The 23,618-nt window shown below is 46.6% G+C and overlaps 1 protein-coding gene across 6 annotated transcripts in view; it reads right to left on the bottom strand.

The window, feature by feature from the left end:
* The window catches only part of sumf1 (sulfatase modifying factor 1), a 296,237-nt gene that overhangs the window by 210,646 nt on the left and 61,973 nt on the right, over window positions 1–23,618 (bottom strand). For all 6 annotated transcript variants that reach the window (XM_072472147.1, XM_072472146.1, XM_072472145.1 and 3 more), the window contains 2 exons: window positions 6,788–6,870; window positions 997–1,119 (listed from right to left, as the gene is read on the bottom strand). In XM_072472147.1, the coding sequence (XP_072328248.1) occupies window positions 997–1,119; window positions 6,788–6,870 (206 nt within the window). The remainder of the gene's footprint in view (window positions 1–996; window positions 1,120–6,787; window positions 6,871–23,618) is intronic.

Below are 23,618 nucleotides of genomic sequence, written 5' to 3'. Positions count from 1 at the left end.
TTGGGGTTATTTTCCTTGGAACAAAGAAGGCTGAGGGGTAACTTAATTGATGTGCCAAAATTATGAGGGGGAGAGTGGACAGGATAAAATTGTTTCCCTTGGTGCAGAATTCTAGAACCAAGGAACGTAGATTCAAGAGAAGTGGCAGAAGATGGGGACATGAGGAAAAACTGTTTTACACATGGGGAAGTGGGAGTCTGGAATTCGCTGCCTGAGTTGGTGGTGGAGGCAGAGACTCTAAACTCTTTTAAAAGGTACCTGCACCTGCACCTTAAGTGCTCTAAACTACAGGGCTATGGACCGGGTGCAGGAAGGTGGGTTAGAAAGGGCACCTGGGTGTCCTCAGACTGACATGGACAAGATGGGCAGAATGGCCTCCTTCTGTGCTGTAACTTTTCTATGTTTCTATGATTCTATACGTTTGCAGGCTGTGTGAAATCTACATGGCCCATTGTACGTTATCTGTTGATTGCCAATTTTCATGGTGGGTGTATAGAATACAATGCTAAGTATAAGCTTTTTTCCCCCAAATCAGGGAGAAGTAGCACAAAGTTTAACTCTCTTTACAGTTGTCTGTCTCTTACAATGGTGTAGATTGCATGTGGCCCATTTGGAGAAGTTTTTAACCATCCATATTTCATGTTCCTTAACAGTTTTTTAAAAAATTCATTCATTGGATGTGAGAATCACTGGTAAGGCCAGCACAGAGGTTTGAAATGGTTTTCCCGGGACTAATGTTTCCCTTGATGAGCTTAGGTAGCCGTCCAAGTGTAAATGAACAGGTCCCAAACCAAAATAAAAAGACCCAGCTTTTCCATTCAAATGTTAGTCCGAATCTCCAGAATCATGTTGGGCGAATTAAAGTTCTCCAAAATTATCTCAAATTAAATCGGCGTTATTCAATCTGTTTTGGAACAACAGCATCTTGTTTTGCTATTTAAAACAAGATAGCAAAGATGCATTTGACATGGGCTTGAGAGAGCGTTCCATTGTTACCTGTTCTCCAGTCCCCCTCTACATGCATATTCCCATTCAGCTTCAGTGGGCAGTCGTTTCCCTGCCCAAGTACAGTATGCCACTGCATTTTGCCACGAGACATGTACAACTGGGTGATCCATCCTGAAACACAATAGAGCACATGACTACAGATAACCTCATGCAGTATTCTACCACACGCAAGTTGCAGCTACCACATATCACTATGTGCCATTAAATCAAACATTGCAAAACTAAAGGGTTGGGTCCTCAGACAAATAATCATAATCTTCTGTACTAACAATTCAGATAACGTGAAATTGATTCCCATTTTGACATGCAGATTTAAAAAAAACTTTGGTTAAAACAATTGAGATAGTAGTCAAGACTCCCTGGAGCTGCAGACAGGCGCGAGGGCCGATGTCCTGGCCTCCACCTTGCTGATTGCCCAGATGCAGGTACTGCTGAGGTGGAGGTCTTGACGAATGTGATATAAAATAGTTACTTTAGAGATATTAGTTAATGTAATGTAGAGGTAGGCCAGTCTAATACTGGTTAGTTCACAGACAAAGGATTTCAGACCGCATGGATAAGCAGGAAGAGGTGTGTCCACCAAAGCAGGAGAAAAGGATGCTGGGTAATAGGGGCCAGAGGAAGGGATTGGAAGTGAGCCAATCAGAATAGATCAAACAGGTCAGGAGGGATATAGGATGACCTATGGGCGTCGAGTATGTGAAACTTGATCCCATTTGAATGTATCAGTATAGATTCCTTTGTTCCATATCCTCACTTGATTCCAGAAGTCCATGGAGCAGTATGTGCTTCATGCTCCTAGGAATTGAGGAACGCTTGCAAGCAAAATAAAATAACTAATGCTGTACCTGCAAATCCATCTCGACTTTTATTGAGGCCAGACTGATGGGTAAAGAAACTTGGGATTCAACAGTCTGCGTCTCCGTCCAGTGCCTCCGTGTGGCTGGGAGATCTGATGGAGTTCCTATCCCTTGAAAGAGTCGAGTACAGGGAGCAATTGATGGGTTTTACCAGAAGTGGCAGCCATTTATTGTTTATTTCAAGGAATTGGTCACCGTTAGTTGCCAAGGGGGGGAGGGGTTGGGCTGTGTATGGGGTTAGTTTATGTTTTGAGGGTTTTGTGTGTGTATCTCTGTGTTATTCTTTTCTGTTATTTCGTATTATATGAAGTGAAAATTTGAATAAAAATATATATTTTGAAAACTGATGGAGATAAAAGGCTGAGTTTTAGTAAAAGCAATCGTGAAGCTGGCAGATTATTGTAAAGACCTAGTTGATTCTCTTCCCGTGTTTCAGAGAAGGAAACCTGCTGCACTTATCCAATCTGACATAAATGCGACTCCAGCTCCACAGCAACGTGGATGATTCTTAAATGTCATCTGAAGGGGCCCATGCAGGTCACTTGGTTATGTCAAACTGCTCCAGCCAACCCTAGGCGAGGAGAAGTAACTTCTCAGGGGAGAAGGTCAGCTTGGTAGGCTTGGGATGAGGGGGGGAAACACTTCTGCTCCTCTAAGCCCACAAGCAGCGCTGGAAAGCACTTGCCCTTCCAGAATGGCTATTCTCATTTTCCTTACTAATCGTTGGCCAAGCTTTTTACCTTCAACCCAAAAGTGGGGAGGGTTCAGGTTGGGATAGGATTTAGAACACTTCTGTTTTACATCTCGGTCAATTCCAACGCCCTTGTTTATTTTTGGTGGTGTGTGGGAGGCGAATGTCTGAAATTAGCTATTCAAATGTTGAGGTTTACATAGCAGAATCCGATTGGATTGTAACACAGTTCACACATGTGAACTAGGCGGCTATAAAATAGGAACCCCAGATGAGTTTTCACATTCTTGGCCCAAAGATACCAGAGGTTAACCAAGGCTCCCTGATGTCACCGAGCTTGGATCAACCAACTCAGCATAGACCAGTCAAATATTGGCCCTCCTTTGTACAGCTCAAAATCTGCATTTTGAACACTTAAATTAAGCTTTCGGAAAATCTTACTAAAACAATAAAAGCACTACATTAGCTTCCATAAAGGTCATAAAACCAAGTCGTGGATTGGAGGCTTTATGCGGCAACTGTGACTTCACTGGAATCTTATTTATCATTAAGAATGAGGCATGGCAACCACCTTTCCATGAGTGAGCAGAAGCTTAAACCATTACATTAACAAATAGTACATCCATTATTAACAGCATTGTAGATTAGTGGTTAGCACTATGGCTTCACAGCACCAGGGTCCCAGTTTCAATTCCCAGCTTGGGTCACTATACGTGCGGAGTCTGCACATTCTCCCTGTGTCTGCGTGGGTTTCCTCTGGGTGCTCTGGTTTCCTCCTACAGTCCAAAGATGTGCAGGTTAGGTGGATTGGCCATGCTAAATTGCCGTTAGGTTAGATGTGTCATGTGAGAGTACCTTTAAGAAATGGGTGTTTATTACTGCAGTGATGTCAGAGTGTGGCTGGAGCTGGGCTGTCTGTCAGATTTTAGTTTCGCTTTGAGAAAAGCTTGGGTGTGTCTGTGTTTTCTTTTGGTTTTGTTTCAGTGTTGGAGCTGAAGCCAGGCAAAGCAGGTGTACTGTTGTTCTCTCTGCCACAAAAAGATTATCTCTTGATCATTTGGTGAATTCAGAATTATAAATGTTCTCAGTAGTGAATTTAAACCTGATGTGCTTCTGTTTTAAAGTTTATTTTAAAGTCTTATGGATGTTAAAAGGAAAGCTTAAGGATTGCTTAGTGTTGTATTCTTTGGGGGTTGTATTTGAATTAATGGTTGCTAAGATGTTCACTGTATGTTTTAAAAAGGTTAACTTGAGTTCATAGAATAAACATTGTTTTGCTTGAACAAATACTGTTAGATGCCTGCTGCACCACACCTATAGAGTGGGCCGTGTGCTCCCCATACCACAATCTATTAAAAGTTGTGGGTCAGGTGAACTCCATGATACACTTTGAGATTCTCTAAACCCTGGCCCATAACAGCTGGGGTTGCTGGGTTACGGAGATGGGGTGGAGGCGTGTGCTTGGGTAAGGTGCTCTTTCCAAGAGCTGGTGCAGGCTCGATGGGCCGAATGGCCTCCTTCTGCACTGTAAATTGTATGATTCTATATGATTAAATAGTGCTAATGACTTACTGAAGTGTGATTTCTCTTTACAAGTGATAAACTAATCATGAAGAATTCGACCTTTGCATATTACCATCCGTCAATGCCTACATCCATTGTTGGAACATACCCAAAGAGGTGCTAACAGATTTTCCAACAATTATTATTGCTCACAGATGGGAAGATGGATGAAAATAGAAAGAAGATCTAACCTAACTGTAGTCAAGTGCAAAAATGCTTCTACAGGGTTTGGCACAGGATATAAATAATACACAGGGTGCATCACACAAATTAAGAAATGGGACTTTTTGCTGACAGTCAAGTAGCTGTGATTTTCTTATAGTTAAGCAGAAAAATTAATGCCGATGGGGCCAAAATTGAAGAGAAACAACCAATTATGTGACAGTCCAGATTTTCTATTCCAATCAACAATGGAAATCTGTGCATCTTGACTCAGTTTACAATCATTCAGCCACACACCAAGTGCAGCTGAAGGCTTCATTTGTACGAATGCCTTGCATTCCCATGAGCATTGCAGATTTTTGTAGCTTACTATAAACATGGCTGAGAGCAAATATGCTTGCTGTTTCTGCAGATCCTTTTATGGATTGTGGTGCTTCTGTAAATTAGTTGTGATTTTCTTTCCAATAAAAAAAGGTCAAGGTTCTGAAGCTAATAAGAAGCTTCTATTTTATTCACAGACGAGACGGAATAAGGGGAGAAAAAACAATCAGCTGACAATGGGTGGACATCAAAGCCTAACGTTCTAACATCGCCCAATGTAAAGAAGTGTGACATTTAAACAAGCAAGAATGCTCACTGATCTACAAGGCTAAGAGCAAATACATTTAAATTACTGCCAAAATGCTTCCCTGACAGACAGAAAATTATTTAAGTAATCCTATTCTGTAAACTATACATTGTTTCAGTAACTCATTCTAAAAAGCATTCAATGCTTAAATACGGCGCCTCAAGCAAATCTGCCTATTTGAACTCAACAGTTTCCAGAACATTTCTTGGCAAGCTCCTAATGCATTTAAATATATTTTCAACCCCCTTGTGGCCCCTGTAACTTTTGGATTTTTGACAATTCGCTTGCTATGGTTTCAAACTGCCTATCCAAAGAATTTATTTTCTCATGTGCATACTGCTGATTTCTGGTGATACTCCATGTGATATTTTAACAGAACGTTTTATAAAACGGAAGCACACAGAATCCCTCGCTCAGGATGGTGTAACAATCACAATTTGGTTAAATCATTTAATTATTTTCAACTTTACACTCTCTCCCCACTTTACGAGTTGTGAGTGGTGCAAATGATGCATCTGGCCTATCAAATGTGGGCTCTGCTCATGTTGTAAGTAGTTCTGATACCCACTCCAATTTTAAAAGAGTACTCTTTCTTTTTTGTTTTTCCATAGCCACTGGGTGCCCAGCTAGACACTTTCAAGAGAACAGAATATTTTGATTGACGACAAATGCTACACTGTTTGAAAACTGACATGGAGCTTTGTTTTCCCGCCAACTAAGCAAACCTGACTTGGATCTAATTTTCACAAACTTGACAACTAATGAGAAAGGGTAACCCAGGAAACTATCATTTCCTGGGACAGAGAAGTGGGTGGAAGTGGCAGCCAAAGGGCAAGGGTAAAGGTTCTTGGTGAATCAAAAGTGACTCGGCTTTAGAGCGGGTGCAGAAGAGATTTACCAGGATATTGCCTGGTATGGAGGGCATTAGCTATGAGGAGCGGTTGAATAAACTCGGTTTGTTCTCACTGAAACGACGGAGGTTGAGGGGCGACCTGATAGAGGTCTACAAAATTATGAGGGGCATAGACAGAGTGGATAGTCAGAGGCTTTTCCCCAGGGTAGAGGGGTCAATTACTAGGGGGCATAGGTTTACGGTGCGAGGGGCAAGGTTTAGAGTAGATGTACGAGGTAGGTTTTTTTACACAGAGGGTAGTGGGTGCCTGGAACTCGCTACCGGAGGAGGTGGTGGAAGCAGGGACGATAGTGACATTTAAGGGGCATCTTGACAAATACATGAATAGGATGGGAATAGAGGGATACGGACCCAGGAAGTGTAGAAGATTGTAGTTTAGTCGGGCAGCATGGTCGACACGGGCTTGGAGGGCCGAAGGGCCTGTTCCTGTGCTGTACTTTTCTTTGTTCTTTGTTCTTTGACAGGTCACCGCAGAACTAATGTCAATAGAATCCCTACAGTGAAGAAGGAGGCCATCAGCCTGTCGAGTCTGCATTGACCCTCTGAAAGAGCATCCGACCTCGGCCCACTCCCCTTGCCCTATTCCCATAGCCCCACCTAACCTGCACATCTTGGAACACCAAGGGACAATTTTAACATAGCAAGCCACATAACCTGCACATCTTTGGATGTGGGAGGAAACCCACGCAGACACAGGGAGAGCGTGCAAACTCCACACAGGCAGTCACCCAAGGACGGAATTGCATCCGGGTCCCTGGTGCTGTGAGGCGGCAGTGTTAACCACTATGCCACGGTGCCATCACTGGCACCACCCCGGCCCCTGGAGAAAGATCAGTGTGATCTAAAAATCTCTAAGCATTTTCTGCCTTCTTCCCTTCCAAATAATATCATATTTTCAACACGAAGACAGATGAAAAAGCAATATCATAAATGAAAGGGACACTTTTTGCTTCAATGGTTACCTCTTAGTTATGTTGGAATCAGGACCTTCTGGATGTTTCCAACTGGCTCCTTTAACGGGCAGCCACCATGGAGCTGCTGCAACCTAGAAAAAGACCAAAGCCAACTTGAGTTTAGAATCACTGAGCACAGTTAAATTGCTCAGTCCAAAAGCTACCAAAACCTGCATAAGAGCACCAAGAAAATTTGGGCATTTTTGTACTTCTATTTTCTCCTCTTTTTGCAGGAAGAGGTGCCTGCTACACTCTTCAGTTCGATGCACATCGGAGTTTAGAAGGACGAGAGGTGACCTTATTGAAAGATAAGATTCTGAAGGGGCTTGACAGGGTAGCTGCTGAGAGGAAGATTCCTCTCGTGGGAGATATCCAGAGCTCGGGGGCACAATTTCAAAATAATGGGCCTCCCATCTAAAACGGAGATAAGGAGAAATTTTGTTTCTCAGAGAGCTGTTAATCCTAGACATTCGCTACCGCTGAGAGCACTGAAGGTCGGGTTATTGAAAATATTCAAGGCTGAGTTCGACAGATTATTTTTTGATCTATGTGGGGGTCAAAGGGTAATTGGGGAGCAGGTAGGAAAGTGGAGTGCAGGCCGCAATTAAATCAGCCATGACCCTATTGATTGGTGGAGGACAGAGGGGTTGAAAGGCCTCCTCTTGCTCTGTTTTCTTATGTTTTCTTCATTACTGTTTCTAAAGGTAGAATTTGCCACAAATAGCTGGATACTGGCATTATAACATTTGTCTAACTTCATGTCGAAATGGTGCAGGTCACTTCTGATATTGCTGATCAGGTTTTGAATTCAACCCAGGGCTTTTGTATGGTGTTACCTACCTGTGCTCAGTGTATAACGAGTAGAGAATACTTCAGCAAAAGCTTGACCCAATTCAAAAACAAGAGAAACACATTTTGAAAAAACTTCAGGGTGCAATGGAATGTAAAGACCTCAGCTTGTTGTAATAGTCCTTCCTGTTTATTTCCTTTGTTCCCATTTATTTGATTTTATTTCATTATTTTTGCTCCATAGACCCATAATTGGAATGTGCCTTTTTAAGCCGTAGCCTAGAGCTGAAGCAGAAGAGTACTTTCCAGGACAATGTGTTCCCAGGTTTTATGTCGGAAAGGAGAAGTCAGACTCTTTGGCACCGGGTGGATCTTAGGAACCAGCTTTGGACGAAGTCGGTTCGATTGGACAACTGGCAACCAGTGGGTTGGCCAGGGACAGTGTTCTGCCTGTCACAAGTCAGTGATTGGTTCCTGCGTGATGCTTTCTGAGAGAATATAGCAGAATTGTTTAGACCTTGGCAGGAAAAGGAACAAGCTCTCTTTCTTGTTTGCTGAAGTGAAAGAGCTGCTTTTTTGTCCGAAAACCAGTGAGTGCCTGGCACATCTTTGCTGTAAACGTGAAATGATCCTGAATCTACAGAGAAAGTAGACAACCGTGCCAGAGAAAACCATCTCAAGCCTAGAAAGAATAAGTATCAAAACGAAAACTTGGACTTCAGAAAGACATTAACTGGAGGTCATCCCAATGCAGCAAACCCTTTCTTCTTTTATTTTATTAATATTTTCTTTACCTTTCAACCATCCTTTCCCCTGTGTGCTGTTTGTGTGTGTGTGTCTGTGTGTGTATAAATAAATAGATTGTAGGGGTAGTTAGAAAGAGGGGTTGAGAAAAGGGTATTGGACAGTCAGTTATCTTTTCTGTCAGTTTAATTGCAATGTACATAATAAAAGATTACTTATGTTAAAGTTACAAACCTGGCAACCGTAGTTTATTGGGCTCTGCCAAAGACCTTGGGTATTTAAAATAAAATCTAATTTCATCTGTGTTGTGACTCTGGATCAAGTGGGGCTGGAATTAACCTCGCACTAGCCCAGGGTGTTGTGACACTGGCTGGAATTTGACTAGGAAAATTACTGATCCATTGCAGTCTGCTGCAGGATGTACAGGGGTTACCAAAAGATAGTCAGAAAATAAAGAAACCAAGCAATCTGACAAAAAGGGAAATGAATAAATTCAGGAGCACATGTTTTTAAACAGTTACTTAATAAAAAATAGGATTGATCCTGCAGATTGCTGAAATAAAGAGGTATTTTTATACCTGTTTACAAATGGAAAGAAGAGTTCTCAAGTACAATGCACGACCAACAGGTTCTGTCACCAGTGTGGCAGACGGTGGTTGAAGGAGTGGGTGGGTGGGATCCTGAGTTGCCTCGTGCCCCTCTGGCTTCAGCTGGTTCTCAGCGATGAAACTCGACGTGTTCAGCTACTTCCCGGATGCTTTTCCTCCACTTCAGGTGGTCTTGGACCAGGGATTCCCAGCTGTCGGTGGGGATATTGCACATTTTCAAGGAGGCTTTCAGGGTGTCCTTGAAACATTTCCTCTGCCCTCCTGGGGCTTGCTTGCTGTGTCAAAGCGTGGAAGAGAGCGCTTGTTTTGAGAGTCATGTGTCAGGCATGCAATGTGGCCCACTCAGTGGAGCTGACCGAGCATGGTCAATGCTGGGGATATTGGCCTGAGTGAGAGCAGTGGCACTGCTGTATCTATCCTGTCAATGGATTTGCAGGATCTTGCTGAGGCAGCACTGAAATTATTTCTCCAGGGCACATAGTCTACGTTTCTGAGCCATGTAGGCAGGCAGGTATCACTCTTCGCAGCTGTTGATTATGAAGGCTTGCATTTATATACTTGCATACATTTAGCCTCCAAGCAAAAGAATAACTGAAAATTTTCACAGTGAGAAGCATTACCTGTTTAACAAAATGCTGAACGGATTGGATTTCATTTCTATTGGTCTGCTATTGGGTAGATGGGTGCACAGTGGTTAGCACTGTTTTCTCACAGTGCCAGGGGCCCAGGTTCGATTCCGGTCTTGGGTGACTGTCTGTGTGGAGTTTGCATTTTCTCCCTGTGTCTGCGTGGGTTTCCTGCGGGTGCTCCAGTTTCCTCCCACAGTCCAAAGATGTGCAGGTTAGCTTGACTGGCCATGCTAAATTGCTCTTAGTGTCCAGGGATGTGTAGGTTGGTTAAGGGATTATAGGAATATGGTGGGGAAGTGGGCTTAAATGGTGTGCTTTCTCAGAGGGTCGTTGCAGACTCAATGGGCCAAATGGCCTCCTTCTGCACTGCAGGGATTCTATGCCTTCAGAAATTAATGCTATAATATTTTTTTAATGTGTGCACCTCGAGATCTGAAGGAAAATGTCACTGGGAACAAACTTAACTACTGTTAGTGGCACTAAATCCCTTTGGCTGCCATCTGGTTTTGACCTTGAGTCAGGAAATGTAACTTTCAGGAAAGAGCATTGGCCAGGGCAAACTCCCTACACTTTGAATAGGGGCATGGGCTCTCATATACACACATGAACAGGTGGGCAATATAACATCTCATGTGAAAGACTGCACAATCAACAAACATGCAGAACCTGATGCATCAGTCCATATTGGGTACCTGAATCTAACTGGAACAAAGCTAAATTCAGACAAACGCTCTAAATATCAGGACTATAGTGTGGCAGAAATCTCTCTGACCGAACTCTCAAGTGCAGCTTCTCACCATGGAGGGCAGAGCACTTATTTTACCCAGCTGCCCCACACACATGTTCGACACTTTACTGCACATTCCTGTGCTCACCAAATGTTAAACACATCAGGACTGCAAAGGTCTGAAAGGTTGCAGGCTGCAAAAATATTCCAGTCTTTGATCTACATCAGACGTACTTCCCAGTTCAGCATCAGCTTCATCACTTCCATTATCCAAAGACTTTAGCTGATGAATGGAATGCGGGAACCCCCACCACTTGGCATTCCTCGTTCCTGTTTGTTTATAAGTTCTGTCTCCCTTGCAGAGTGGTTCAAATAGTTTGCATTTCGCAGACAAATCTTATGCACATACAGCCACAACACCGTTTCCTTTTTTTCTCCCTTGAGGCTTTAAAGGCCTGAGTAACATGGAAGTAGTTCAGTGCACTCTTTGGAACAGGTCAAGCGGAATAGCCATCAAATTCTCCAGGTCATATACGTGGACTCTAAGACGAGATGGAGTGGGTTGAGAGTGTCAAATCCATTAGCTACATTAGATCTTTGACTGCCAACTTTCCAGGATAGTTCCTACAGCCTCCAGGGTTTTAACATTTTATCTCCTGGATACTGAATAGTAATAGGTGCATTACAGGTGCATTCCCCAGCTTGTTTGAACACTTTCAGTTCTAATTAGTTATTTTATTTTGCAGGTTAGACGGGATGGGGCAATTGGACTCTCGAACCATGGTAGGTTTCCTCTTCCACCACACCGGGCTTCACATCTATTGGACCATTTCCGGCATTCCCACCACCTCTAGTTTTAATGCCACTGCCAAACACATCTTTGCCTCTCCTCCGCTTTGGCACTCAAAGGACAGTTTCCTCTATGGCAGGATTTTTCAAACTGTTGGTCGCGACCCGCGGGTGGGTGTCAGGAGGGTTGGGGAATGACTGGTCTTGATGGCCCTGATCGTGGGAGAAGCGCCCAATGGTTGAGACTGGCTTTTAAGTTGTGTCTGCAGCGACTGGGTTTTAAATGGGAACGATGCACTCTTCCTGTCAGAAGCGGCGGCAGAGAACATGTCATGCGCCAGGCACATACACGAACATCATGCGTCCTATATGTCCCTGCTTTTGGTGCAAAATTACAAAGGAGAGATTCCTCCATTTTCTAGCTGTGAACAAGCAAGGCAACAGGACTGTGAATAACAGAAGATGGATCGTTTTGTTATATGGAAGAGGGGGCCAGAGGCGCAAACAGGCCAGGATTTCACAACTGAATCTGCTAGAGAGCTGCACAAGAGTGTCCACGGCAGGATGAAGCTGTGTGAGTGTGAGCTGTGTATGGAGCTTCAGGACTTCTGGTAAAAAAATGACTAAGAAGAAACTGAAATCGGGAACAAAGCAGTATAAAGATGATTTCTTGACGTATGGCTTTGTTAATTGTGCTGATGCAAAGTCCATGTGTTTTGTATGCAGGGAAGTGCCGGCAAATGAAAGTTTAAAACTCTCAAAGCTTCAAAGACATTGGAAGACTAAGCATGGCGGGTTGGAGGACAAACCTCTTGATTTTCTTTTCAAAGGATGCTATAAGAACTTAAATCGTCAGCTGAAGTTCTTAACAGAAATGTAACATTGAATGACAAAGCACAATGAGCCTCTTACATGATAGCTTACTATGTAGCTAAAGAGAAAATGCACCACACGGTAGCAGAGAGATTAATTCTCCCTGCAGCATTAGCCATGGTTCGTACGGTCATAGATGGGAGGTTAGCTGAAAAAGTGAAATACATCCCACTTTAGTGATAACACAGTGGCTCGCCGAACTTGTGATATCGCTGAGAATTTAGATGCTCAGCTTATTTCTCGCTTATCGTCAGCACAGGAGTTCTCAATACAACTGGATGAAAGTACAGACGTTTCAGATTGTGCAACCTTGCTAGTTTACATTAGGCATGTTTGGCACAATGGGTTTATTGAATATTTGCTGTGCTGCCCGACAATACCAACCAGCATGACTGGCTCAGAGATCTTTGAAGCATTGAATAGTTGTGGCTGGAAAGTGTGGGCTCGACTGGGTTCATTGCAGAGGAATCACAAGTGATGGGTCAGCCAACGTGATTGGGAAAAACAGCGGAGTTATAATAAGGATTAAGGAGGCATCTGGTCAGAACATTGTTTTGAATCACTGTTTTATTCACTGTGAGGCATTGGCATCAAAAGAAATTCCATCCGATCCTGAAGTGGTGTTGAAGGGAATGGTGAAAGCTGTGAATTTCATTAAAGGCAGAGCACTGAATACCAGGCTTTTTGAGGCTCTGTGTTCTGATATGGGGACCGAGCAGACACATTTATTGTTCCATAGAGAGGTACATTATCTGTCAAGGGGCCGGGTGCTTGTCAGAGTTCACGAACTGAGGTATGAAATTCACACTTTCCTTCTTGATAAATCGTCCCCTCTGGCTGATTTCTTTGGTGATGAAACTTGGATTCTAGCTATATCTTACCTTGCAGACATCTTTTGAATTCTAAACAAACTGAACCTCCAACTGCAAGGGAAGGATGATGATTTCTTTCAGCACTGTGAAGAAATAGATGCTTACCAAAAGTAATTGAAAGTTTGGCAAGTATGAGTACAAAGTCAAAACTACAACATGTTCCCTGCACTGTTACAGCACATCGAAGAAAACAGTTTTAGTGAGAGAACTGTCAATAGACTGGTAAGCCTTATTCAGTCGCACCTGGCTGTGCTGATCAACAGCTTTGTCGCTACTTTCCAGAGAAATTTCAGATTTTTAAAGAGAAGAGGTGGGTTAAAAATCTTTTTGAGTTTGAGACCCCAAAGTCAATTATTATTATTTTTTAAAAATATATATTTATTCAAATTTTTTTGTTGGGGGGGGGGGGGGCCCAACAAAAAGAAAGAAACAAGAACACAACAATCAAAAATTATACATTGGATTTCCCCCATATACAATAACCCCCCATATGACATTTAAAAACACCAATAGGGAACCCCCCCCCCCCACCCAAACGCCCCCCCAAAAGAACCCCCCCCTCTGGGCTGCTGCTGCTGCTGACCTCCTCCTAACGCTCCGCGAGATAGTCTAGGAACGGTTGCCACCACCTGAGGAAGCCCTGCACAGACCCTCGCAAGGCAAACTTTATCCTCTCCAGCTTGATGAACCCTGCCATGTCATTGATCCAAGCTTCCACACTAGGGGGCTTCGCATCCTTCCATAGTAGCAAAATCCTCCGCCGGGCTACCAGGGACGCAAAGGCCAGAATACCGGTCTCTTTCGCCTCCTGCACTCCCGGCTCGTCCGTTACGCCAAATAATGCCAACCCCCAGCTCAGCTTGACCAAAACATATGGGCGTGATTTGCCAGGCTTCCTGAGCACCTCCCAAATCTGTCCTCCACCCCAAAGAACCTACACAACCTCGCCCCTGTCATATGCGCCCGGTGAGTAACTTTGAACTGTATTAGGCTGAGCCTGGCACAAGAGGAGGAAGAATTAACCCTACTCAGGGCACCAGCCCACAGACCCTCATCTATCTCCTCCCCCAGCTCCTCCTCCCACTTGACCTTTAACTCCTCCACCGAGGGCTCCTCCTCTCCCTTCAGCTCCTGGTAAATCGCCGAAACTTTGCCTTCTCCAACCCATACACCCGAAATCACCCTGTCCTGAATCCCCTGTGCCGGGAGCAGCGGGAATTCCCTCACCTGCCGCCTCACACACACCCTCACTTGCATGTACCTGAAAGCGTTTCCCGGGGGTAGCCCAAACCTCTCCTCCAGCGCCCCGAGGCTCGCAAATGTCACATCGATGAACAGGTCCCCCATTCTTCTAATCCCTGCCTGATGCCAGCTCCGAAACCCCCCACCCATCCTTCCCGGGACGAACCGATGATTCTCCCGAATCGGGGACCAAACCGAGACTCCCACCTCGCCCCTGTGTCGCCTCCACTGCCCCCAGATCTTCAGCGTCGTCGCCACCACCGGACTCGTGGTATACCTTGTTGGCGAGAGCGGCCAAGGCCAGAGGCTCAATTGCCAGTGCAAACAACAAGGGGGACAGGGGGCACCCCTGCCTCGTCCCCCGGTACAGCCAAAAGTACTCCGACCTCCGCCGATTCGTAACCACACTCGCCACCGGGGCTCTATATAGCAGCCTGACCCAACTGATGACCCCCTCCCCGAACCCAAACCTCCGCAACACTTCCCAAAGATACTCCCACTCCACCTGGTCAAAGGCCTTCTCCGCGTCCATAGCTGCCACTACCTCCGCTTCCCCCTGCACCGGGGGCATCATAATCACATTGAGGAGCCTCCGCACATTTGTATTTAACTGCCTTCAGGATCAATGAAATCAGCGCGCTAGACATTGTCGGGGGCAAGGTCCCCCCCTCCCTCGCCTTATTGAAAGTCCTCACTAGCAACGGGCCCAGCAGGTCCACGTATTTCCTGTAGAATTCAACCGGGAACCCATCCGGCCCCGGGGCCTTCCCCGCCTGCATGCTCCCCAATCCTTTAACCAGCTCCTCCAGCCCAATCGGCGCCCCCAAACCAGCCACCTCCTCCTCCTCCACCCTCGGGAACCTCAGCGGATCCAGGAATCGTCGCATCCCCATCTCCCCCGCTGGGGGCCCAGACCGGTACAGATCCCCATAGAAGTCCCTAAATACCTTGTTTATTCTCACCGCACTCCGCACCGTATTCCCCCCTCTATCCTTAACTCCACCAAACTCCCTCGCTGCCTCCCTCTTACGAAGCTGATGTGCCAGCATCCGACTCGCCTTCTCCCCATACTCATACGTCGCCCCCTGCGCTTTCCTCCACTGTGCCTCTGTTTTCCCCGTGGTCAACAGGTCGAACTCCGTCTGGAGGTTCCGTCGCTCCCTAAGTAGCCCCTCCTCGGGGGCCTCTGCATATCTCCTGTCCACCCTTAAAATCTCCCCCACCAACCTCTCCCTCTCCTCCCTGTGGGCCCTAATGGAGATTAGCTCTCCCCTGACCACCGCCTTCAGCGCCTCCCAAACTACCCCCACCTGCACCTCCCCATTGTCGTTGGCCTCCAAATATCTTTCAATACACCCCCGCACCCGCCCGCACCCCCCCTTATCCGCCAATAGTCCCACATCAAGGCGCCACAGCGGGCGCTGGTCCCTCTCCTCCCCTAATTCCAGCTCCACCCAATGCGGGGCGTGGTCCGAGATGGCTCTGGCCGAATATTCCATTCCCTCCACTTTCGGGATTAGCGCCCTACTCAAAATGAAAAAATCTATCCAGGAGTAGGCTCTATGGACGTGGGAAAAGAAGGAAAATTCCCTGGCCAGCGGCCTGACAAAGCTCCATGGATCCACTACCCCCATCTGGTCCATAAACCCCCTGAGCACCTTGGCCGCAGCCGGCCTCTTACCCGTCCTGGACCTAAAACGGTCCAGTGCTGGGTCCAGCACCTTGTTGAAGTCCCCCCCCCCCTTACAGGGCATATACGTTCACCAGTACCACCCGCACCCCCTGCAACCTACCGCTCACCATCACATATTAACCTCCATTATCCACTACAATATTCAGTGCCTCAAACGACACCCGCTTCCCCACCAGTATTGCAACCCCTCTGTTCTTCGCACCCAGCCCTGAATGAAAGACCTGCCCTACCCATCCCTTTCTCAGCCTAACCTGATCTGCCACCTTCAGATGTGTTTCCTGGAGCATAACCACATCTGCCTTCAGTCCCTTTAAGTGCGTGAACACCCGGGCCCTTTTGACTGTCCCGTTCAGGCCCCTCACATTCAAAGTTATCAGCCGGATTGGGGGGCTACTCGCCCCCCCCCCCCCCCCCCCCCCCACCCCCCCTGCCGACTGGCCATCTCCTTTTCTAGGCCAGCCACGCGCCCGTGCCTCCCGCACCCTCCAGTCCCCCAGGCGGCGGACCCCGCCCCGACTACCTCTCCTACTTCCAGCTCCCCTTTGGCCAATGCAGCAACAACCTTGTTCCCCCCCTCCCCACTCCCTCCTCCCCTCGCTAGATCCACATCTAGCCATTTTGCTCCCCCCATGACACTCCCGTAAGTCAGCTGACTCCTGCTGACCCTGGCCTCTCCCACCATTCCATCGACCCCCCCAGTGTGAGAATCCCCCCTCCCCTTGGCAGTCAGTGTGCGCTCCTCTCCAGCACCGCCCTTTCCCCCCCGGCCCCACCCCCATCCTTCCCCAACGTGGGAAAAGCCCGCACTTTCCTGAGCCGGTCCCGCCCCCTCTGGCGCAGCTCCTTTTTGCGGCCTTACCCCAACTCCCTATCCCCGGGCCTCCACTCCCCCTCTTCCTCCGTGGGGGCCTGCCCCTCCAACACCGACGCCCACACTCTCCCACAGACCCCACATGAAATCCATTCACCCATCCCCACCCAGCACTCAAACCAAAAGAACATTCCCCAAACGTAATAAACACAGTGAACACAGTAAACATCCCCCCACGACAAACGCTCAATTTGAGTCCAACTTTTCAGTCTGTATAAAGTTCCATGCCTCATCGGGCGTTTCAAAATAGTGGTGCCGATCTTGGAACGTGACCCACAATCGCGCTGGCTGCAGCATACCGAACTTCACCCCCTTCCGATGGAGCACTGCCTTAGCCCGATTGAAACCAGCTCTCTTCTTAGCCACCTCCGCACCCCAGTCTTGGTAAATTCGGATCTCCGTGTTCTCCCACCTGCTGCTCCGCTCTTTGTTGGCCCATCTCAGGACACACTTTCTGTCCATAAAGCTGTGGAACCTCACCACTACAGCCCTTGGCGGCTCGTTGGCTTTGGGTCTCCTTGCCAGGACCTGATGAGCCCCCATCCAGCTCCAGGGGCCTCGGGAAAGCTCCTGCGCCCATCAGCGAATTGAGCATCGTGCTCATATATGCCCCGGCATCGGGCCCCTCCACTCCTTCAGGGAGACCCAGAATCCGAAGATTCTTCCTCCTCGACCTATTCTCCAGGTCCTCGAATTTTTCCGCCCACCTCTTGTGCAGCGCCTCGTGCGCCTCCACCTTCACTGCCAGGCCCAAGATCTCGTCCTCGTTCTCCGAAGCTTTTTGCCGCACCACCCAGATCGCCGCCCCTTGGGCCTTCTGGGTCTCCACAAGCTTCTCAATCGCCGCCTTCATTGGCGCCAGCATTTCTGTCTTCAGCTCCTCAAAGCAGCGTTTAAGAAACTCCTGCTGCTCCTGCGACCACTGCACCCACGCTGCTTGGTCTCCACCCACCGCCATCTTGCTTTTCCTCCCTCGCACTTTTCGCTGCACCAGGATCACTTTTTTTAACCGCTCCACTCCTGGTCCAATCCATATAATGTCGGGGGGTCCTTGTTGTCACCTTCCCACACTGGAAGCCGTCGAACAATTGCCGTTGGGGCCCCTCTGGAGAGCCCAAAAGTCCATTCCCGGCGGGAGCTGCCGAACGTGCGACTTACCTAGGCATAGCCGCAACCGGAAGTCCCCAAAGTCAATTATTAACTTACAGCTAACTCCAGATGAAGAGACTGAACTTCTGCACCTCACCTTTGACAGCACAGTAAAAAAAAACATTTTGTTGCTACTGCCCTTCACAACAATCTACATGTGCGGGGTTGGATTTTCCATCCTCACAAAGATGAAGATGGCACAAGGGAACTGGCTGAAATCTGCACCTGATATATGCATTGCCCTCTCCTCCTGTGAACTTGATTGGAGTGAAATCGGGAGGATCAAGAAGGTTCATCTGTCACATTAAAGGCAAGCAAAAATGGTGTGCTGTGAAGGTCGGCTGGTGTGGGCCGCAATGGTCAGCTGGCAGGTAAAAGTGAGTCCTGGGGAAAAAAAGTTTGAAAAACACTGCTCTATGGCACCATGACGCTTCTCCTTGCCATGCAAAGGTATGAGATGCAATCCTGTTGCCAGCTCTCTCCTTACCAGGTAAGGTCCAAACACTTCTAAGTAAAACATTGCTTCTGACTAAGTTTATTTGGTGTTGGTGATGGGGGTCTGCTCTACATTGAAGAGACCAAATTAAGGTCGAGCTTTGTGGAACACCACCATTCAGTCCACAAGTAGGCTCCTGAGCTCCTGGTCACCTGTCATTTAAACTCTCCACCTTGTTCACACACTGCACTTAGCCTCCTGTAGTGTTTCAATTAAGTTTAATGCAAGCTTGAGGAACTGTACTTCATTTCCAATTAGTCACTTTATAGCCTTCCAGACACAACACTGAATCCAACCATTTCAGACCATCGCCTCTTCCCCACCTTTTTTTTCTCTTTGCTGATGTTGGTTTTAACACTTTTCTGTTTTCAGACAGCAGCTCCTCGAGACACATGTCATTACCTGTCTCCTGGGACTTGCACCACTGAGCCTTTTGTCATTTCATCTCTCTATCATAGACCTTCCCTTTTGTTCCTTGCCCATCCTCATTGCTTCCACTTGCTTAAAACTTCCGACATTTCTAACTTTTCCCATTTCTGACAAAAATGTCATCGACCTGTTTGTTTCTCCCCCCACCCCCCCAAACACCGCCTGACCTGATGAGTACTTCCAGGACCTTCTGTTATTACTTCAACTTTTCAGCATTTGCACTATGTTGCTTACCCAACCGGGTCAGACTTTTAGCTCAGGGCAGCTAGTTGTAGTGACGCAGCCGTTGTAACCTGGGTTATCTGCTAACAAAGCAGATGACCAAATTCAAGGCATTGATGACAATAACTACATTTCTAACTGCTTCGATAAAACAACAGTTAAGTCAATGAGTGCTTGAGGTGTTTCAATTACAGCCCTGGAGATGACTGAAATGTAATGTAGGTTTGTAAATCTTGTTTAAAAATGTTTTTAAATTGACCTGCACTACTTGCTCAGTTTTATGACCGCACTGGTCTGAACAACAGCTCTGATGTTGACAGCAATGAGGGGAATGCTTCAAGCCTGAAACAGGAAGGAATCTTTTCAGGAGATGTTTATCTAAAGACACCGCAGTGGCAAGTAACAGCTGCCATAAATGCTTCCATGCTGCTCCGGCCTGTACAGTCACAGCACAGCAGACAGGAAAAGGGCCAAATGCTCTGACGTTACCATTGCGACACCATGCACAAATTGGCTGCCCCGTTTTTTACATTCTGAAAGTTACGACACTTCAAAAGTACTTAACTGATTGTAAGGCACTTTAGGACGTCAAAAGGTCACGACAGTTGCAATATAAATGCAAGTCTTTAAATTGCTCACTGAATGTAGGCAAATAGTGAATGGGCGGAGCCCACCCATTGGGAAATTTACAATTATGTGCAATGATAAAGAGGCACTGAGTTAGCAAGTGGAAAAGTAGAAGGTGGAACCAAAAGGTTTGCCCAATATACAAGTTTCAGTCCACAAGATGATAATTGGGGCATACAAATAATTTGTACATCTGCATTGAACAAACAAATTCCTTAGTTTGGGGTGCTCACATGGTGGTCAGTGAGAAGGTTTCAAAGGGTACACGAATCAGCATCTTTTGAGAATGAAATCTTTTCTAAAAATCATATTTTACAATCAGGGTTAAAGAAAAAGAGTGAGGCTGAACACAGGCCCTGTTCTTTGTTTATTATAGGAATGAGACCTCAAGATAGGCCATTAAAAAAAACACTTCCAAAAGGAGAATTTAGTGTATCAATGCAGGATTGGCCCAATGTGGTGCCATAACTGCTGACGCAGAAGAGATCTCACCACCACCTCCCCCTCCCCCACCCCCATCCTTCCCCAGATGCATTGGTGACAATTGCTAGTGGGTTTGTTTCCCAGCAGGCCCTATTGCATGCACTTCCTTGTCCAGCATCAGTTAAGTGGAGCAACAGGCTGGTGAGTTCAGATGTGGGGTGGTGGGCCAATAATTAACTAATGAGTGCCAGTTAAATTTGGCCAACTTCACCTTTTGCTCTTTAAGTCGCTGAGCACTGCTTGGCCGCAGCAACTGTTTAGGGAGCTGAAGCAGCTGATCAAACTCCCCACAGTAGCCAGGAGCCAAGGGGGAGTCCCGGAGGCCCAGAGCACCAACCACACATGGTGCAGATGGCCACAAAATTTGATCTTTTCTTTTGTATTGGGAAGCCTAGAATTTGGGTGCGCATTGTATATGAGTTGTCTATTTTCGGTTGTGGGATCTTGGGTGCACGGAATTGTTTTGCAAATGACAGTAACAACTCAAAAGACAGTTGCGTTGTTTTGCAGTGAGTCTGTGGAAACGTTTATAACATTGGGGTGAGGTACGCATCAGTAAAAAGGTTCAGAATTCCTGCTTCAGATCATCGACTTATCTGGCAATTAACTTAATTGCCTTAACTGATGACAAAATCAAAAAGGCATTAGAATGTTGAGGACAAAGAGAAAAAGGATTCTAACGATTACTCCAGATGTGGGAAATGACTGCAATTGGGATTTTATTCAGAGACGATTAATGAAGCACAATTTTCGGGTTGTTTATCAACTATTAAAACACGATTGTCTCTTGTGCGTAGCTTTAGGACACAAAGTACTTATTAATTCTGTCCTAGATGAGATAACATAGCCAAGGACTAACAATTAAACTCAGCTGTGGTAAATTTCACAATGGAAATTATGCAAGATTTCCACCAAGTTGAATGCAGAGACATCACACTCGGGAAACAATTGTTATAACCTTATAACATACAAGTATATGCTTCATTGACAAGGAATAAGAACCACCACAGGAACAGGAGAATATTACAAGGCCAGCATAGTATTATCATGTAAATACAGCACATAGCACATTCGGATGGATTCATTAGCCGATCTAGGCTGAATCATTTTGATCACATAAATCTTAACAACATAATTTAGTATGCAGTAACCCCATGAAATCCTTTATATTCGCTGCTCTACATTAGGGAGTCCAAACTAAGAAATTTTACAGCCTTCTGAACTCAACAGGGAGCGCCAACATTTGGGTGAGTCTTTGCAGAACACCTCTGTTCGGTCTGCAAGCTTGACACTGAGTTTCACGTTGCTTGTCATTTCAATTCTCCATCCCATTCTCACTTTAACCTCTCTGCCCTTGGCCTCCCATATTGGTCAGAAGAGGTTTGTAAGAAATTTTACAGCCTTCTGAACTCAACTGGGTGTGTCATGATATTCAGGTAAACATCATGGTGCAAACATGCATACATACTGATGGACAGATCAACGGACCAATCAATACACACTCAACACCACAGCCAATCACAGGCAAGAGAATACACACTATAAAACGGGGAACACGACACTTCCCGCTCATTCCAGCAGGAGACAGCTCAGGGCACAGAGCTCACAGCAAGCCACTCAGACATCCACCATGTGCTGAGTGCCTCTCCAAGATAGTGTTAGGGATAGGTCCACAGATTCAAGGGTAATGAATGAACCACAGTAACCAGTTTACCATTGTAAATATTGTTAGTAATAAAACTGAGTTGTACCATCCGCAACCGTGTTGGTTCGTCTGTGTAGCAGAGCACCCAACACGACAGGGTGCACAACATTTATTTTTAAACAAGGTGATAGCAGAAGCACTATTCATCTTCTTGTGTGCTCTGCCCAAAGGCAGTCCTTAGCTCAGCCTTCTCCACGTGTCTCGATCCTGAACCATTCTTTGAATAACCTCCTTCAAGTTTTTAAGTCATGCAGCATTGATATTCTCTTCCCTCCTCTTCTTCCTTGACATCATCCCTCCATAGCATCTCTTCTAGTCCATTTTATCTTAAGGTGGAATCCCTGCAGCACAGGAGGCGGCCATTCAGCCCATCAAACCTGCAACGACCTTCCGAAAGAGCACCGTCCCCAGGTCCACTCTCCTGGCCTATCCTCGTGACCTAACCTGCACATCCCTGGAACACTACATGGCCAATACACCTAACCTGCACATCTTCGGATTGTGGGAGGAAACCTGAGCACCCAGAGGTAACCCACGCAGACACAGGGAGAACGTGCCGACATTACACAGTCACCCATGGCCAGAATTGAACCCAGGGCCCTGGCGCTGTGAGGCAGCAGTACTAACCACTGTGCCACTATGCCACCCTAGATATGTCCTACCCAGTCACTCTGTCTGTTCCCAATTATGTTCAGGAAATGTTTTTGCTCCTTAATTCACTCTCCTCAGTACCTCAGCCTTCGTTACTTTTTTTATCCAGCTCAACTTTTCCGTTCTCCTCCAAACCTACATTTAGAAACTAATGAGCAAGTGGTCTTCTTCCTTAAGGACCAACTCTCACATCTCTACAAAACAACACTGCCAATCGAGCTTTTACAAGTCCCTTCTTGAGTTGTGTTCCGACACCCTGGGCTAGTGGGTGGTACGTTCCAGCTCTACTTGACCAGGAGTCGCAACACAATTGAATTAACCAATAATTCATAGAACAATATCTGAAGTCGAGGGCGGCACGGGGTTAGCACTGCTCCCTCATGGCGCCAAGGACCCGGGTTCGATCCCGGCCCCGGGTCACGGTCCGTGTGGAGTTTGAACATTCTCCCCGTGTCTGCGTGGGTCTCACTCCCACAACCCGAAAGATGTGCAGGGCATGTGGACTGGCCACGCTAAATTGCCCCTTAATTGGAAAACAACGACTTGGGTACTAAAAAATTTTTTTAAAGAAAAATATCTGAAGTCGAACTTCTGGTGGCGGCCATGGAGTGAATGGTTGCGCACGGTTCCTGCTCAAGTGGATTTTTTCGGTCTTTTCCCCACCCGAAGGGCAAAGTATTTGAGGGCGAAAGGTACCGGAGTGCCCGGGGAAGGCAATACTCCTCTGGTGTGGCTTGTGGATGGATCCACGGACGAGGAGTGGTGCAAGAAGGAAAGAGCTGCGGGAGGAGAGTCTTCATGGTGGGCCACAGGAAAAGATGGCGGAGGACAAGGGGGGTGTACTGCCCACCCAGTGGTCGTCGGAGCAGTTGGTAGAGTTCCTGAACAATAAGTTCCCGCAACAAAGGAAAGAGGCTCTGGAAGACCTGGCCAAGGTGGTGGAACCGCTGAGGTCTGGGATCGAGCGAGTTGAGCAGAGGCTGGAGTCCCAGAGCCTGGCGATCCAGAAAGTGGAGGAGGCGATGGGAGAGCACGAGGAGCAATTGGCCTCGTTGGTGGCTGAGGTGGGAGTGATGTGGGGGAGCCAAAAAGGCTGAGGGAGAAGGTGGAGGATTTTGAGAATCGCTCCAGAAGGGAAAACCTAATGATTGTCGGGCTGCCTGAAGGCATGGAAGGTGCAGAGGACGTTGTGTAGGTAACAAGGATGCTGGAGAAAATGATGGGTGGAGGGGCCTTCGAAC

This window comes from Scyliorhinus torazame, chromosome 13 (genome assembly GCF_047496885.1).
Source record: "Scyliorhinus torazame isolate Kashiwa2021f chromosome 13, sScyTor2.1, whole genome shotgun sequence".
NCBI classification, from domain to species: domain Eukaryota; kingdom Metazoa; phylum Chordata; class Chondrichthyes; order Carcharhiniformes; family Scyliorhinidae; genus Scyliorhinus; species Scyliorhinus torazame.
The sequence above is the reverse complement of the archived record's forward strand: the minus strand, read 5'-3'. Positions and strand labels throughout refer to the sequence as shown.